Below are 16,569 nucleotides of genomic sequence, written 5' to 3' on the forward strand. Positions count from 1 at the left end.
AACGACGGCCATTAAGCAAAAAAGAAAGAGGTGAGGGAGGGTGGAAAAGGGGAGCTGAATGTGTGTGTATGTGTGTGTATGTGGGGGTGGGGGCAGTTGGAGGGGTTGGTGAGTTTTCCTCGTCTCTATCTAGCGGGAGAAAGCATTACATAAAGTAACAATTTCCAAACCACCTTCTTAAAATTCCAGATGAAAATGAAAATGTGCATACATGCACGCGGCATCTCCTCACGAGGCACTAATCTGGCCGTATCCAGATGACGAGCGGACTGCCACTTAACAGGGAGGAGATCCACTTTGATCACATGGCCCCTGGGGCAAACCTATCGCGCTGCCTATTACGCTGCTTCATTTGCATATGTGGGGCTTATGGGAAGGCTGAGATCTAGTGTGAATGTTCTAAACTGCAGCAGGGCTCACTGTTGCTAGAAAGAAATGTCCGGAAGAGAAGAAGACAAACGATCGAGTGCCGCAAGTAGCCTGAGGTAAGTGCACTTGTCACTTTAAGGTCACAAGTTCAATATCACACTCTGGCTAAGTGCATCTTAAAATTAAATATTCTGGCCAAACAACAATACAAGAGTTTCCATTGAACGAGATAGATGCAATTAATCCTTAATATAAGTGGCCAAAAGTGTAGAACTGTGTGAGTATAAATGATGGTGTAAGTCAAAAAAGTGCATGCATGCTCAGTAAACTTTACTTAAATAAACAAAAGGCTTGCTTTAAAAGAGTAAGCAAGTTAGACAAAACCCCGTGTGCTCCTTACATTCTACATCAACAACAACAACAGGTGAATGCTGCTCGTTTTATCCTCCTGCCTACTCAGACTTTTCAATGGAAGCTCCACGCAGGCCTCTTGATCTTTGTTAGCAAGCCAAGGACTGAAAGCACCCAGTGAAGTTATTCGGGTGTAAACAAAAAAACAAGACAAAACAAAAAAACAAAAAATTAAAAAGGCAAACTTCCACTGTGAAAGTGCTATTTCCTTTTCCTTTGCGTAAACAACATTAACCATCCACTAAAACACGGTGTGGTCTACTTTCTGAGCTCCACTGGGAATTCATTTTATACAAGACCTGCACTTGAGATGAAGCGCCCCCGTTGTACAGAAAAGAAATGCACTATACCAGTTTAAACACTTCCCAGTTTGCAGAGCTAAGTGTTATGCCTCTGCCTGTTGGAAAAGGAAATAACTCTTTTTACTACTTTTTACTAGGAAAAGTTATTGCAGACCATGAACTGGTACATCTTAAAACCTCATTCATCATATACTTTTATGCTTTTGCTGAACTATGCATCACTGCAACTGGACTAATTTACAAACAGATATAAAAAGTTAATCCATTTTGCTCTCTCACTATAAATTCTGTTGCACTGTGTAGGCTAAGATAATCGCACTTTTATGTGGCAACAACATTTACATAAAATTAATACAAATGTACTTTTAAGACGAGATACAGATGTGCCAAAAGTGAGTTGAGAAATTAACAGTAAATAAAGGACACCATCTACGGAAAGACACCGGGCCCAATGAAAAGCAATTAGTCAAAATTTACACTGCTGTGAGACGACACAGATGAGGAAAAGAAAAAAGAAGTGGAGTGGAAGAAGTGGAGGGTGTCTTGGGTGCGCAGAAAATCATTTTCCACACTTGGGCTTCAATCTGCGCGAATAATTCTTCAAACTTTTTTAAGTCGGACTTTAAATGGCATTACATATGTAGTGAGGCATGAAAAATTAATACGTTGGAGTCGGGGAAATGTCAAGGGTAATGATCTCCGCTGCAGCTTACCTCCTTAGCTTTCTGTTTCAGTCGAGCTTGCTCTGGGTCTTCTTGCCTGGAGCGACTCTGTGGAGCAAAGGAGGGGGGGGGGGGGGACACAGGTTAACAGCTGGTTTAAGGAGCCCACAACCTCTCCGCTACTCATCTGTTGCTGCGGCAGCAAAAATAGTGCAAAATGGGAACAGGATACAGAGGTGTCAAGGACATCGTATCTGAATTCAGAGAACAGCAATGGAGCGCCCCCCGGGGGGCAGTGGCCTTTAAACCCGCTCCAAATCCAGCCCTAAATAAGCCGCTGGAGGGGGATTCTAATCAAAAGAGGTTATTAAAAATTCTGCTCGAGCCAGGACGCACACACGTGCACACACACAAGGGGGAAAGGATGTTGGTGACTATCAGTGGCAGTAGCTGTCTATGTGTCACTGAGAGCCAGTGTGGCTATCCGTTGCTTTGTGTTTGTGTGAGTGTGTGTGTCCCTGGCATAACAACACAGCACTTCTATTTTAATCAGCTGCTAAGATCTGGGTGAATGTATTTGTCCCTGGGAATCCTTCACCACGCAGCCAAATGTACATGTACAGCTGACCACTGCAGGCAACAGAGGCAGATTATGGCACTACACAGTAATTGCGTGTTGTTTGTTAATCTGGAAATAATCTATCCATTTGATTTTTTTCCCTATTAAGATGAGCATAAGTTGATCGACCCTAACGTTTTTGTGCAAACAAAGCTCTCAGTTACTGTCTAACCTGATTTTGGTAGCTCTATAATGTCTTCATTTTATTCCCTGAAACATTGCAAAAGGTTAATCGTGTAGTTCTACATATGTAGAGAACCTGTCATATTTTATTTTTACAATACAGCCTCCATCTCAGTGAAGTGAAAAGCTATCTTACTTTCATCTAATTTCTTCAAACAACAAATCAGTGAGAACATACGCCAGGCCATCCCTATTCCCTCCTTAACATTACCTCCCTTCCTCTCCTTATGTACTCTCTCTGATGGACGGAGACCTGCTCTTCATAGCCTTACTGCTAATTGGCTTTAAATATATCAGGCAGTTCACGTAGTGGTCGGTATCTCAACTAAGACTAATGTGTTTGCCCTCCAGTCGGCCAGAGCATCCCTCAAGACTTGAGTCATATTGTAAATGGCTGGCATAGCAGAGGGTAAAGCTTGTTGTGAAGGAAGGAGGAGGGGGTGGAAAGGATTATTTCAGTGCGTTTCTTATTCAAGAGGTCAAATTAGCGGGCGCTCGAGCAGCAAAGAGGCAGGCAGGGAGGTGGGTGGAGGATAGGAGGGGTAGGTACAGATGGACTGTTTACAAAGGGCAGTGGTGCCACTGGCATGCTTTACATCTCCTCTGTCAGCTGCCCTGGTTTCCCCACTTACAGGAGTGAACAGAGTCGAGAAGGGAAAAGAGGACTGCGTACTAAATGCTGACAAGCTTTGTTGGTTTTGTGTAATTGAGTGTACTGTGCTTAAAAAATGCAGTGTAGTATAGTATACAAACAGTCTGGGAATGTATTCTGGAGCTGTTTTGCAATGTTGAAATTTCATTTTGTTGCCAAAAATGAATTATGAGGACAATCAGAGGGTTATTTTTCTTTGATTAAGCTCTGGGTTCTATGTGGAAACAGCAAAGTTAACATATTCTCCCAAATATTTAGAGTGAAACTTGTCATACTTCTTTAAGTTACCGCTGATAGTATTTATAAATCTGATCAATCTTATTTCCTTTACAAATTACAGGCAAAAAATAATAATATCCACCAACAAACCGCCGGCATCAAGCTTCACCGTAAATCTTTCTTTTTATGAAACTTTAAGTCAATAAATGGCTCACTTATGCAATATAAGAACATAACATTATGAATTATTGAGAGTTTTAACATATTCAGCGATCTATATCTCTCAAATGAAGGATGAACATGAAATACTATGTATAAAGAAGCTCCTTTTTAGTTTAGTGAACTGAGCCAAAAACATAACATTTAAAGTGAAACAGTTATTAGAGGAAGTCAGAAAAATCGAACCAAAAATTCAAGTTAAATCATCAGCCACTCCCTAACAGTATGTAAGTGTTTTAGGATGGATTTTTCCTGCTTTCCCTTAAATCAGTCTGTTATATTGGCTGCAGAATATCAAAGCAAGTGTACCATAAAACAGATGTGATACCTATAAAGCTGTAAAGGGAAAAAAAGCAGGAAAAGTAAAACGAATACATGATTAAATAATAGAGAAAGTACTACAATATTATCAAGCACTGTTTGTGTAGTATATCGTTCAATTTTCTTTCCAAACTTCTCCTTGAACTGAAACGCCATGGCAACAAGAGCCAAAAAGCCACAGACGTGGCTCTGAGGTGAAGTCAGACTTTCCTCAACGAAGCTCAGGCAATCCAAACAGCCCCGAGGTAAGCCCTTCTAACAGAACTTGGCTACATTTGCAAAAGTTCTTCAGTAATCCTGTTAATAAAGAGAGCTTTCCAAAGAAAAAAAAATGATTACAGTGCTCAACCATGTAGAACTGTGACATGACAAAGAGGATCCTAAAGCTGCACTTTTTCTTTTTTAAACAACCAACTTTACAGTTTAGTTTCCTGCTGAGGCAATGTCTTTTTTTTCCATCTTAAAAAAACAGAAAACAAAAAAAAAAAAACAGATAGGTCATGGGGTTTGGTGGCCCTGTTCATCAACTAGAGGATTTTCTAATATCCTGCATGGCAGGACTAGAGCGTAATAATGCAATTAAGACAGTGAGGTGTGCTGCAATGAGAATCTTTACTGTGGGACATTGGCTCCATTCAAAATTAATTAAATTAACCTAGCTTCTGCTAATGTTACACTGCAGGGCATTTTCATTTGCAAAAGATTCTCTTTCTTTTTCTGGTCAGTGGTGATCTTCTTTTACTGAGAGACAAATGTCTTTACATGCACAAAGCTGAGATCAGAATACTGGCCATGTGTCAGTGCTACTAGCACCCCATTAGTTTTGATCATTTTTTTAAGGCTAGGGCAAGTAGTCCTGTTCTAAATGTCCTGTGCTACAATGTTTAACTGGACGAAAGTAACCTTCAATCTGGAACAATTTTAAAGAACAGAGAATTAGGTGTCTAACTATTGTCCAGTTTCACATTTCACCACCTTTTAGGCTTATGCATAATTTTTGTTTGCTTGTTTATAAAGGAGATCATAATCAAAATAAAACTCCGTTATTGTATTTCCACCTTTACCTCAAGGATCTTTAATTATTACGGCTTTAAAAGGGAAGGCAAGCTTTAAAAAGGGAGTAACCGCTCCAGATGACTAACTAGCATAAGCAGGATAAGCACATGGCTAATTGTCATATCATTACATAACGCACAGTAACAAGCGAATTCGCAAACTGCAGTTTATAAAATGCCGTCTTAACTAAAAAAGAAAATTTATAAACCAGCACGTATTTATTAGGTGTACTTTATCACAAAGATTGGCTAACATACCAGTTAGTTCCTTGGTACCAGCTGAGCATCATTTAAATGGGACAGCCTACCTGAGTATTGCTGACCATTGCTGAGATAAGATAATGTGCTATGTCACAGAGACAAAAAGGTTAAGTTCACTGTACTCAAATGGCTTCTACAATCACCAGATGCACCAATCCAACAGAGCCCCTTTGGGATATAGTAGAACAGGACATTCGCATCATATTCAATGACAAATCAACTGTGTAGTGCTGTCACGTCAATACGGACAAAATCTGAGCAATGTTTACAGCACCTTGGTGAATCTTCACCACAGAGAATTAAGGTGGTTCTGAATGCAAAAAAGGATCCAACCCTGTCCTAGCAAAGTGTACCTCATCTGTCATCTGATGAAAAAACGTTTTGTTTTGTTTTTTCAATTGACTACACATGGAGCAAAATGTTTTTGCTATTACACACTGAAAGTAAATCATTATTTTTAAGGTTTGTAGGTTAATATTAAATATGGATCACGCTTCGTTTTAGATGTTTGTGTAATAGCTAAGATAAAGTGTACTCTACTTGCAAAACCCAACAAACCTATCAGCTAATTCTTTGATGATCTCCACCAATATATTATAGCTGCTATTGTTTTGTGAGTCTGTCCATGTGTGTGCATAATCAAGGTAAAGGCCTGGAAAAAATACTGCAGCGGGAAGTAGCTCAAAGGCAGTTCTGAGTTTTTTTGGCAGATGTTTATGGAGACGGGCGACAAATTAAGGGAAAAAAACAAAACAACAATAACACTGAGTCTTAGAAAGCTTTTGGGAGAAGTGCTGCCAGAACAGCTTTAACTCACCTTGGCAATGATTGCACAAATCTCCTGAACTTCTACAAAAGGGATGGAACATCACTACTCAAACGGTTATTTAAGTTTTGATGATGGTGCTGATATTGTTCCAGAATCTCCTACAGGTATTCAGTCGGGTTACGCTGTGCTGACTGTTACAACCATACTATGTTATTCCCATTATTTTCACACTCAAGCCTTTAAGTAACTCCTTGAAAAGTATAGATAGGTTAGGTTTTTGCTCTTACTATGAACCATGTAAAGTTTGCTGCAATAGGTGTAAGGCTGCTGGGGGATTCCCATGATGCATTGAGTATTTCTTCTTCAGTTACTTTTCTCACTCACTATCTGTTAATAGACCTCTCTGCATTGAATCATATTTGTTATTAATCTCTGACTCTCTTCCACAGGATGTCTTTTATCCTGTCTTCCTCCTCTCACCCCAACTGGTCGTGGCAGATGGCCCCGCCCCTCACTGAGCCTGGTTCTGCCGGAGGCTTCTTCCTGTTAAAAGCGAATTTTTCTTTCCCACTGTCGCCAAAGCGGTTGCTCATAGGGGGTCATATGATTGTTGGGGTTTCTCTGTATTATTGCAGGGTCTACCTGACAATATACAGCACCTTGAGGCGACTGTTGTTGTGATTTGGCGCTGTATAAATAAAACTGAATTGAATTGAATTAAGACCACTCCCTGGATTAACAGAGCACTATCCACCCTTCCTAACATACACTGTGTAGTAAGATTGGAACAGCTGTATAGGTGCTTCTGGCTTCAGATACATTGTAGCTGCTGCAAGGAAACGGCGAGAGAAAGCGATGTGTGATCCAGCCTATTGTAAATAGGACAGTTGATGTATAGCTTAAGGTAAACTGAGGTAATTTTGCCTCGTTCAATTTTCTCTTCTTCCATTTTTTATAAATCTTTCAGGCTATTTTTTATATTTCAATTTCATTTTATTTAGTTGTCTCAAGGCGCTTCCTATAAAAAGGTAAATAAAAAATGTTACATTATCGTTAGGGCAAAATGTGCCCACTATATTACAGTCCCTGAACCCTGAACCCCTCACTGTAGGGGTCAAATGTTCAGGTTTTCCCTTAATTTGTCACTTACTTGTCTACAAACAGAATTTCTCAAAATCTTATATTATTTTTTACATGAGATCAAAATGAATTAAGTTTGAAGATATTTGAGGTCTGACCCATGACTACTGAGCACCAGTGGGTAAGACTAGATATTACTAAAGAACAGTCTTTAATTTCTAATGCTATCTTATTCCAAACAAACCCCAAAATGATTAACTTCTTGCACATCATTAGAAAAACATTTGGATGATCTGATCTGACTTGCTGTTTATTTTTTGAAAACAGCTCAGGTGATACAGATTGCACCTGAGCTGTCAGGACTTGTGATAGAAGGATGTTTTACAGGTAATACATGCTGCGGATAAGTGTGTTTGTTAGCTTCATAGTGCATGCGGGTTGTGTAAGGTTTTTCCCCTCCTTGCTGTGTCCGGGGAGGAAGAGCCAGGACAGAGGAGCCCTTAGGCCAGGAGCCTGGGAGGACAAAGGGAGGTCACTTCATCCACTGGTGTCACACTCTAATTCATCTGTCAGGGCCTGCACACGAGCAACATGCTCACACATGCACACAACGGTACACAAGTTCACACTGTTGCACAGGGACATAACTTTCACACACAAACACACACACACACAACAGGATGATAAGGCGACAGTAACTTACTTTAGCGGCTTTCAAAAGGATCTCTCTCTCCTGCTCATCCTTCCGCTGCTTCTCGATTCTCTCCAGCTGCTCAAAGAAGCGAAGCTGAGAGCGAACGTCTGCAGACTGCTCGTAGCACTCATCGTCCTGACAAGCAGATAGAGATAATTACTGTTTCAATGGTAATAGTTGAACAAGTCCCACTCAGCAGCTACTTCTAAGGCTTTAGCCACGTACTTCAAAACTCTGGGTTGCCTTCAGTTCAGATATTTCAAACTGAAAATAAGGTCAAGATGGTTGTGATATTAATAAGAAAACAGAATATTTCAAATGTAAGACACTTAGAAGACTCTTCCTCGCTGTTAATGATTTGTTTACTTCATGATTTACATTTGAGGTTAGTCTTCTCACGTGTCTGCTAGTGTACATCTATATTCCCTGGGCAGCACATTTAATACTACACAGTTAGGTATGTAGGTATTTGGACAGTTACACAGTTTTCCAGTTTTCTACCACCTCAGTGTATTTTAAATCAATCAATATGTGATTGAATTACAGACCATCATCTTTAATTGGAGGGGTTTAACAAAACTATCACATTAACCATTTAGGACTTAAAGCATTTTTAAGCACTCAAAAGTAACTGGACATGGTAACATAATTTTAAATATATGAACTGTTTTCAATACTTGGATGAAAATCCTCTGCAGTCACTGACTGCCTGCAGGCTAGAACTCATGGACATCACCAAATGCTGGGTCTCTTCCCTTGGCATGCTCTCCTTGGCCTTTCCTGTAACCACCTTCAGTTGCTGTTTGCTTGTTTCTCTCTCGGCATACAATTTTGCCTTCAGAAAATGAATTTCAACTCTCAATTGGGTTGAGATGAGGTAACTGAGTTGGCCATCGAAGAATATCCCATCTGCTTTTGCAGTATACTTTGGGCTATTATTCATTCGTATTGTAAAGAGCTGCCCGATCAGTTTTGCAGCATTTTGTAGAATCTCAGCAGACTAAAGCCTTGTGCACTTGAATCCTAATAGTAGCCATACATGCCCAAGCCATAACACTGACTCCACCCTTTTTGATAGAGAATATGGTATGCTTGGGATAATGCTTCTCCATACTTTTCTCTTCCCATCATTCTGGTACAAGTTAGTCTAGGTTTCATCTGGTTTCGACTTGGTTAGATGATTTGAAGTTACTGAGCTGGCCAGTACATTCACGTTTTCTGAGAAAGTACCAGGTTGTTTATTTGGTCACTCCTAAGGTTTTTGACATCTCTCTTCACTTACGCTGATATCTATCTGGACCTCATATTAAGAGTTCCAGTGAAAATATACCTTCTGCAAGTTCAACACTTGGAATCAACTGCAGATGTTTTATCTGCTTAAGCTGTCATGCAATAATGAGGGAACAGTCCTCAACAGGCTGTGGACTGTTGTTATGCAGTGTCACGCCTTTTTCAATATGTCATATCATTACTAATTACCTTAAAAACACTGATTTTGATTTAATGGTGTAAAAAAATCCACCTAATTTTCTAATCCTTTTCCCCTAAACAGATAGGATATTTATCCAGCGCAGTGACTAACTGTAGTTCCAGATTAACTAAATCTTCTTAAACTATTGTATTAAAAAATTACAGTAGATTGCTATGACCATACAAATCTATATTTAAAATCAATTATTTGTTGAGAAGCAACCATAATTCCTTCAGCATTTTTTGGTTAAACAATGAAAAGAAACTTTAAAACACAAGTCAACTGGAACACCACCAGTCTGAACACATCAACAAACTTTTTCTATTTACAGACATTGCTTCTCTTTACCAATGTCACATCACTTCCCACTTGGGAGATAGAAAGGCAAGAGTAAAAACAACTTTTTTAGGCCATCAAAAGTTAATAGGATAATTGCTTATTTCTCATGTTTCTGTGTGACTGCATGTGTCTCATGCATCTCTGTTCTTGCTTGCACTTGATTTCTATATCACTCTCTTCTGTGTATTTCCATGAGTGGATGAGAGACGCCGAGCGGCACAGAGCACAAAGACACATCAGAGGAGACTCATCACCAGCCCCCTTCCACTCTCCCGCCCCCCTTTTCCTTCTCTCTCTCTCATCCAGCTTCCCTCCTCTTTGTTGCAGCGCTGAGCCTGCACTCTTGCCGTACCTCCCGCCGCCGCTCCTGCCGAAGCCCGGCTGCACTTTAAGGCCGCTTTGTCTTTCGGTCTTTTCTCTCTCTCTCTCTTTTTTTCGCTGATGTCAACAGAGCTGGGCTCACAGTGCTTCATGCCTCCTTCACACACACCTCATTTACAAAACCACAAAAAAGGCAAAGAACGAATGGAAAGAAGAATCACAAAACAAGACGGGGACAGCAGTAGCAATGCTCTTCCTCGCTCCTCCTCATCCTCCCGTCTTGGCATCAAGAAAAACACATTTTCAAAAGTTTCTCCCCCCCGACACACCCCCATTTCTCATAACGATGCAAAGATATAGCCTTCCAGCAGAGATGAATTTGTGCTTTAATGTTTACCAATTAAATGTGGTTATATAGTTATATTTAAGGGCTACAAGAAGTAAAGTCACCAATAATAACAAAAGTATGCAGCTGTAGGTAGACGGGCACTTACAAGTTCTTTTATAAGTTTTGACTGGCTGAAAACTCTGAGCTCTGGCGCTTTGTATCAACTTAAAGGTAAATAAGAGTTCTGACATTAACTTTTACGTGTTTATAGTTCCATTTTTGTCTGTGAGTTAACAAGTAAACGGGAAAAAATGCATATGTGCATATGCCAGTGTGTATTTACATGACTGTTGAAGCATACAAATGCCTTCATATCCATGGCAGTTTAGTTTTGCATGTTTGCTACAATATCCCCATGGATTTTATTCCCTATCTTGAGTGTTTTGTGTATTTCTAAGTACGGTGACAGTCTAGCTAGGATTCATTTAGTACCATTGGTGGCCCTTTGTAACACTGTATGCAGCCCCTGAACAGAAGAAGGAAAAAATTGTTGACTGAACCTTTCATTCATCAACAGTTTATGTCATATCATGATAAAGTGGTGCCAAAAAAAACTACAGCAGCATTTCTCTTTAATTTCAGCTCTTGTGTTCTGCCCATAAAAGCAGCTTACGATGTATAAACAACGCAGGTTCAAGAAACCTGTCTGTCCTCTCAGTGATGGCTGAAAAGACTATAAACCAGAACAAACATGACAATTACCTTATACACTCAACAAAAATATAAACGCAACACCTTTGTTACTGCTCCCATTCCCCATGGGATGGACGTAGAGACCTAAAATTCATTCCAGATACACAATATAACCATCCCTCCCAAACAGTGGTCACAAATCAGTCCAAATGTGTGGTAGTGGGCACATCTGCTATATTGAGATAATCCATCCCACCTCACAGGTGTGCCACATCAGGATGCTGATCTGACATCATGAGTAGTGCACAGGTGTACCTCAGACTGCCCACAACAAAAGGCCACCCTGGAATGTGCAGTTTTGTCTCACAGCAAAATGCCACAGATGCCACAAGCAATGAGGGAGCGTGCAATTGGCATGCTGACAGCAGGAATGTCAACCAGATCTGTCGCCCGTGCATTGAATGTTCATTTCTCAACCATAAGCCGTCTCCACAGGCGTTTCAGAGAATATGGCAGCACATCCAACCGGCCTCACAACCGCAGACCTCGTGTAACCACACCAGCCCAGGACCTCCACATCCAGCAGGTTCACCTCCAAGATCGTCTGAGACCAGCCACCCAGACAGCTGCTGGAACAATTGGTTTGCACAACCAAACAATTTCTGCACAAACTGTCAGAAACCGTCTCAGGGACGCTCAACTGCATGCCCGTCGTCCTCATCGGGGTCTTGACCTGACTCCAGCTCGTCGCCGTAACAGACTTGTGTGGGAAAATGCTCACATTCGATGGCGTCTGGCACGTTGGAGAGGTGTGCGCTTCACAGATGAATCATGGTTCACATTGTTCAGGGCAGATGGCAGCTGGGAATGTCCCAGTTCTTGCATGGCCAGCATACTCACCGGACATGTCACCCATTGAGCATGTTCGGGATGTGCTTGACCGGCGTATACGACAGCGTGTACCAGTTCCCACGAATATCCAACAACCTCGCACAGCCATTGAAGTGGAGTGGACCAACATTCCACAGGCCACAATTGACAATCTGATAGACTCCATGCGACGATGTGTTGCACTGCATGAGGCAAATGGTGGTCACACCAGATACTGACCGGTTCTGGGTCCCCAGACCCCCAATAGCGCAAAAAACTGCACATTCCAGGGTGGCCTTTTGTTGTGGGCAGTCTGAGGTACACCTGTGCACTACTCATGATGTCAGATCAGCATCCTGATGTGGCACACCTGTGAGGTGGGATGGATTATCTCAATATAGCAGATGTGCCCACTACCACACATTTGGACTGATTTGTGACCACTGTTTGGGAGGGATGGTTATATTGTGTATCTGGAATGAATTTTAGGTCTCTACATCCATCCCATGGGGAATGGGAGCAGTAACAAAAGTGTTGCGTTTATATTTTTGTTGAGTGTATAAACCACCATACTCTGATTACACATTACAATCTCAAACTATACGTTTGATGTGTTTTTTTTCTCTGCTGCCCTTAATCATATGGTAGCTACCTAATAGGGGTGCAACGATACACAAAATTCACGGTTCGGTTCGATACTTTGGTGTCACAGTTCAATATTTTTTCAATACAAAACAAATGTTCATGCCTTTTTAATTTGTCATTTATTAAAATTATAAATACCGTATTTTCACGACCATAAGGCGCACTTAAAAGTCTTAGATTTTCTTCAAAAAGTGCGGCGCGCCCTATAGCGCGGTGCGCCCTATGTGTTTAACCATGAGAACGTTAAAGGGTGAAGTGTGGGCGTTGATCGTATATACCGGGACAATCGCACATACCTGTATAAAAGAACAGGTATGTGCATTATGCAGGACATCGTTGTTTTAACAACCCTGAAAATGGCAAAGAGACACGCTTACGAAGCACAGTTTAAACTGAAGGCCATCAGCTACGCGGAGGAACATGGAAATCGAGCAGCGGCGAGAGAATTTAAGATTAACGAATCGATGGTTCGCAAATGGAGGAAGCTGGAAAACAAGCTCCGGCAGGTCAAGAAAACGCAGCTGAGTTTCCGCGGACATAAGGCGAGGTGGCCCGAGTTGGAGGAAAGACTCGAGCGGTGGATCATCGAGCAAAGAGCGAGCGGGAGAAGCGTTTCGACGGTCACCATTCGGCTAAAAGCAGTTTCACTAGCTGAAGAGATGAACATTGAACATTTCCAAGGAGGTCCGTCTTGGTGCTTTCGTTTTATGAAACGGTGCCATTTTTCCATCCGGACCAGGACTACGGTAGTGCAGCAACTTCCAGCGGATTACGGTATAAGGAAAAGCTGGCCATCTTCCGCTCCTACTGCAGCAAACACATCGGCGACAAAAACATCCAGCCCAGCCACATCACAAACATGGACGAGGTCCCGCTCACTTTTGACATCCCGGTGAGTCACACTGTGGAGAAGAAGGGGACCAGCACGGTAGCGATACGCACAACGGGGTATGAAAAGTCTTCTTTTACTGTTGTGCTTGGCTGCCATGCTAATGGACAGAAACTGCCGCCTATGGTGATTTTTAAGCGAAAGACTTTGCCTAAAGAGAAGTTTCCAGCAGAAATCATCATTAAGGCAAATGAAAAGGGCTGGATGGATGAGGAAATGATGAAAGAGTGGCTGAGGGAGGTGTATGTAAGGAGACCAGGTGGTTTTTTCCACGCATCACCATCGCTGTTGATCTGTGACTCTATGCGTGCCCATCTCACAGCCGATGTGAAAAAACTTGTGAAGCAAATGAACTGTGAGCTTGCTGTCATTCCGGGAGGAGGCCTGACAAAGGAACTCCAACCGCTGGACATCGGTGTGAACCGCCCGTTCAAAGTAAGGCTGCGAGCGGCCTGGGAGCGATGGATGACCGGTGGAGACCACAGTTTCACTAAGAGTGGAAGGCAGCGCCGGGCGAGTTACGCCACAATTTGCCAATGGATTGTAGATGCTTGGGCTAACATGTCTGCTGGCACTGTTGTTCGAGCTTTCGCAAAAGCCGGCATCGTTTCCGAGGAGCCGCACGGCACGGAAAGTGACTCTGACGGTGAAGACAGTGAACCTGGCATGTTTGATGGAGATTTAGCGCAGCTGTTCAATTCAGACACAGAGGATGAGGACTTCGATGGGTTTGATTGATGATAAAAATGTGAGTACCAAACTCAGTTTTGCTCCTGCTTTATTTTTAAATATGCACACTTGTATGCTTGTGTGTTGTTGATGATGACGATTACCGGCAATAGAAATGTGAGTAAGGTACCGAATTCAGGTTTGCTCCCGCTTTATTTTTAAATACGCATACGGTACTTGTATGCGCCCTATGATCCAGTGCGCCTTATGTGTGTGTTAAATACAGTAAGGGCACACATAACTGAGACTGCGCCTTTTAGCACAGTGCGCCTTATGGTCGTGAAAATACGGTATATATTTTAACTCAAAAGTACAGTTTTTAAATTTAATGTTGCTGAAACAAAAGTAATTAAAAAAATAAATATATCTGATTGAGGAATCACTCATCTTTGGAAAAGAGAATTTATTACAGAGAAATGACTCTTTCCAAAATAAAAGCTATACTATACGCTTCTTCTGGGCTATATTCTCAGCAGCATATTGTAGCGGGTCAGTGCTGTTCGGGGTTCTGTTTGTACAGTTATGTTTTGTTTATGTTGCCATAGTGACGGGTGACGCCCTCTCGCTGCGACAGTGTGTCCTTCCGGGGTCAGAGGGCGCCCTGTGTGTTGTTGTTGTTGCTGTGCGGTTGCCGCACTGAGCAGTTAGCTAGCGGCAGTGTTCTTCTGCAGATGTCAATAAACGGCTGTGCTCCCTGGCTAGCTCACGGGAAGCAAGACCAAACGACACCTCCGTCTCCACCTTGTCTGAGCTCGCCACAATATTAAACATATCAGGTCCCCATAAGGAGAATCATGTGCTAACGGCTGTCTAAATGACTCGGGTAAAGTTTGTAGCATGCATGCTTGTTGTTTTTGTCTGCTTCCACTTGTCTTTGCACTAGGATGATGTCGGCGTAAACGTGCAGTCATATTCGTTGTGTTCCCACTAGTGCTGTCAGCGTTAATCTCATTAAAATGACGTTAACGCCACAACATGGCAAATATCCGTTAACGAGCTACCCCTGATCACCCCGTGTGTGGGGCTAGACGGCCAACACATTAACGAGCTAACTGCGCTAACACACTAGTTCCCACCCATGTAATTGAGCATTGCGTGGCACATCCAACATACTGTTTTACTTTAGTCCATAACGCGCTTACCTTCAGGGTCATACGTCACATGAAAACCAAAATAATTCCAAACGCCAGATCTGAATGAGGGTGGGGGAGGTTCAATTTGCCATGTTGCAAGGTGAGCTTAACTTCTGTCTCGCTAGCTTGCCCTGCGCTCTTCCTTCTGATGATGCTGTCTGTGTTGAGCGCTCAGTGGATCTGCGCTCGACTGTACTGTCGAGCGCAGATCCACTGAGCGCTCAACACAGACAGCATCGATACGAGTATCGTTGCACCCCTACTACCTAAACAGGCACTTAGTCAGATTGTCTTATAATAAACCGGATAGTACTCGCTGCATGCTGGGGCATGTGTGGTAAGGGTGTGAGACACACAGTCACTCATTATTCAGTATTATCACAATATCGCTATAAAAAGGTCTATAAATACTGTAATTCTACGACACATAGCAGTACATTGGTATATTCATATGACAGGAAATAATTCCCATAAAAAGGAGAAAGCCCCCCCCAAATAATCAATTTTTCATTGTCAGTGTAAATCATTATTATTCAAATGTAATCAATCCCATGTACTCATTTATTGTTCTGTTCACTCTACCCTCCTTCACTGGATAACGGCCACCACAAAAAAACTCATACTTGTTATAAAGTATGAGGCTCATAAAATTAAATCTTGGCAGGTGGCTGATCTGATCATAGTTGTCTTTTATTGTGTTTTGCTGTGTTTCAGTTCGTGGTGCTTCATTTGCCTCACTCAAGTGACATGCAACAGTAAGACTACGGTTTCAGAAATGCAGCTGCATGATTATTACATTTTTTTTCATGCTGAAACTGTACTGAGCTCAAAGTGACAGCCCTTGTCAAGCCCCTCAACATATCTTTTTTGAGTGTGTGTGTGTGTGTGTAGGGGGCAGAACATATTTATTTGCAAACGTCCTACCTTACAGGAGTCCAGTCGGTGCTGTGCGATAGTAGAAACCTTTTCTACTACCGTCCGAAGCCGTGACTGCGTGGCGTGTGAGATGAATGTCACTGTCTCCATGGGGACTTCCGTAATTCCAAACTTTTTAGCTGCGAAAGATATATTAACACACACATTTAGGACAAGATGACATTTCTATGATCAGATAGGGTTTTGCAAATATTTCTTACTTTGCCCAGGTTTATCAACAACTGCTCAAATACATATGGAGACTATTTTAGGATTTTTATTTAGATATTTTTAATTTGTCTGAGAGAATAAGTCCTTTTTTGCATTTGTTCATTTTTTTTGTCACTAGTAAGTTAATGAAGCACATTTCCGGTGTGGTGTTCTTTCAGTTTTCAACATTCCTTTCTCGAGTAGGGTCCC

General features: G+C 41.8%; 1 protein-coding gene across 2 annotated transcripts in view; it reads right to left on the reverse strand.

Moving 5' to 3' along the window:
* LOC147338653 (transcription initiation factor TFIID subunit 4) overlaps positions 1-16,569 on the reverse strand; it is a 107,937-nt gene that overhangs the window by 47,175 nt on the left and 44,193 nt on the right. For both annotated transcript variants that reach the window (XM_086259056.1, XM_086259140.1), the window contains 3 exons: positions 16,159-16,289; positions 7,826-7,951; positions 1,796-1,852 (listed from right to left, as the gene is read on the reverse strand). In XM_086259056.1, the coding sequence (XP_086115182.1) occupies positions 1,796-1,852; positions 7,826-7,951; positions 16,159-16,289 (314 nt within the window). The remainder of the gene's footprint in view (positions 1-1,795; positions 1,853-7,825; positions 7,952-16,158; positions 16,290-16,569) is intronic.

The sequence above is a fragment of the Aulonocara sp. 'chitande type north' Nkhata Bay genome, linkage group LG1 (genome assembly GCF_057382095.1).
Source record: "Aulonocara sp. 'chitande type north' Nkhata Bay isolate Kocher_YH1m ecotype deep benthic linkage group LG1, A_spYH_male_GT1.1, whole genome shotgun sequence".
NCBI classification, from domain to species: domain Eukaryota; kingdom Metazoa; phylum Chordata; class Actinopteri; order Cichliformes; family Cichlidae; genus Aulonocara; species Aulonocara sp. 'chitande type north' Nkhata Bay.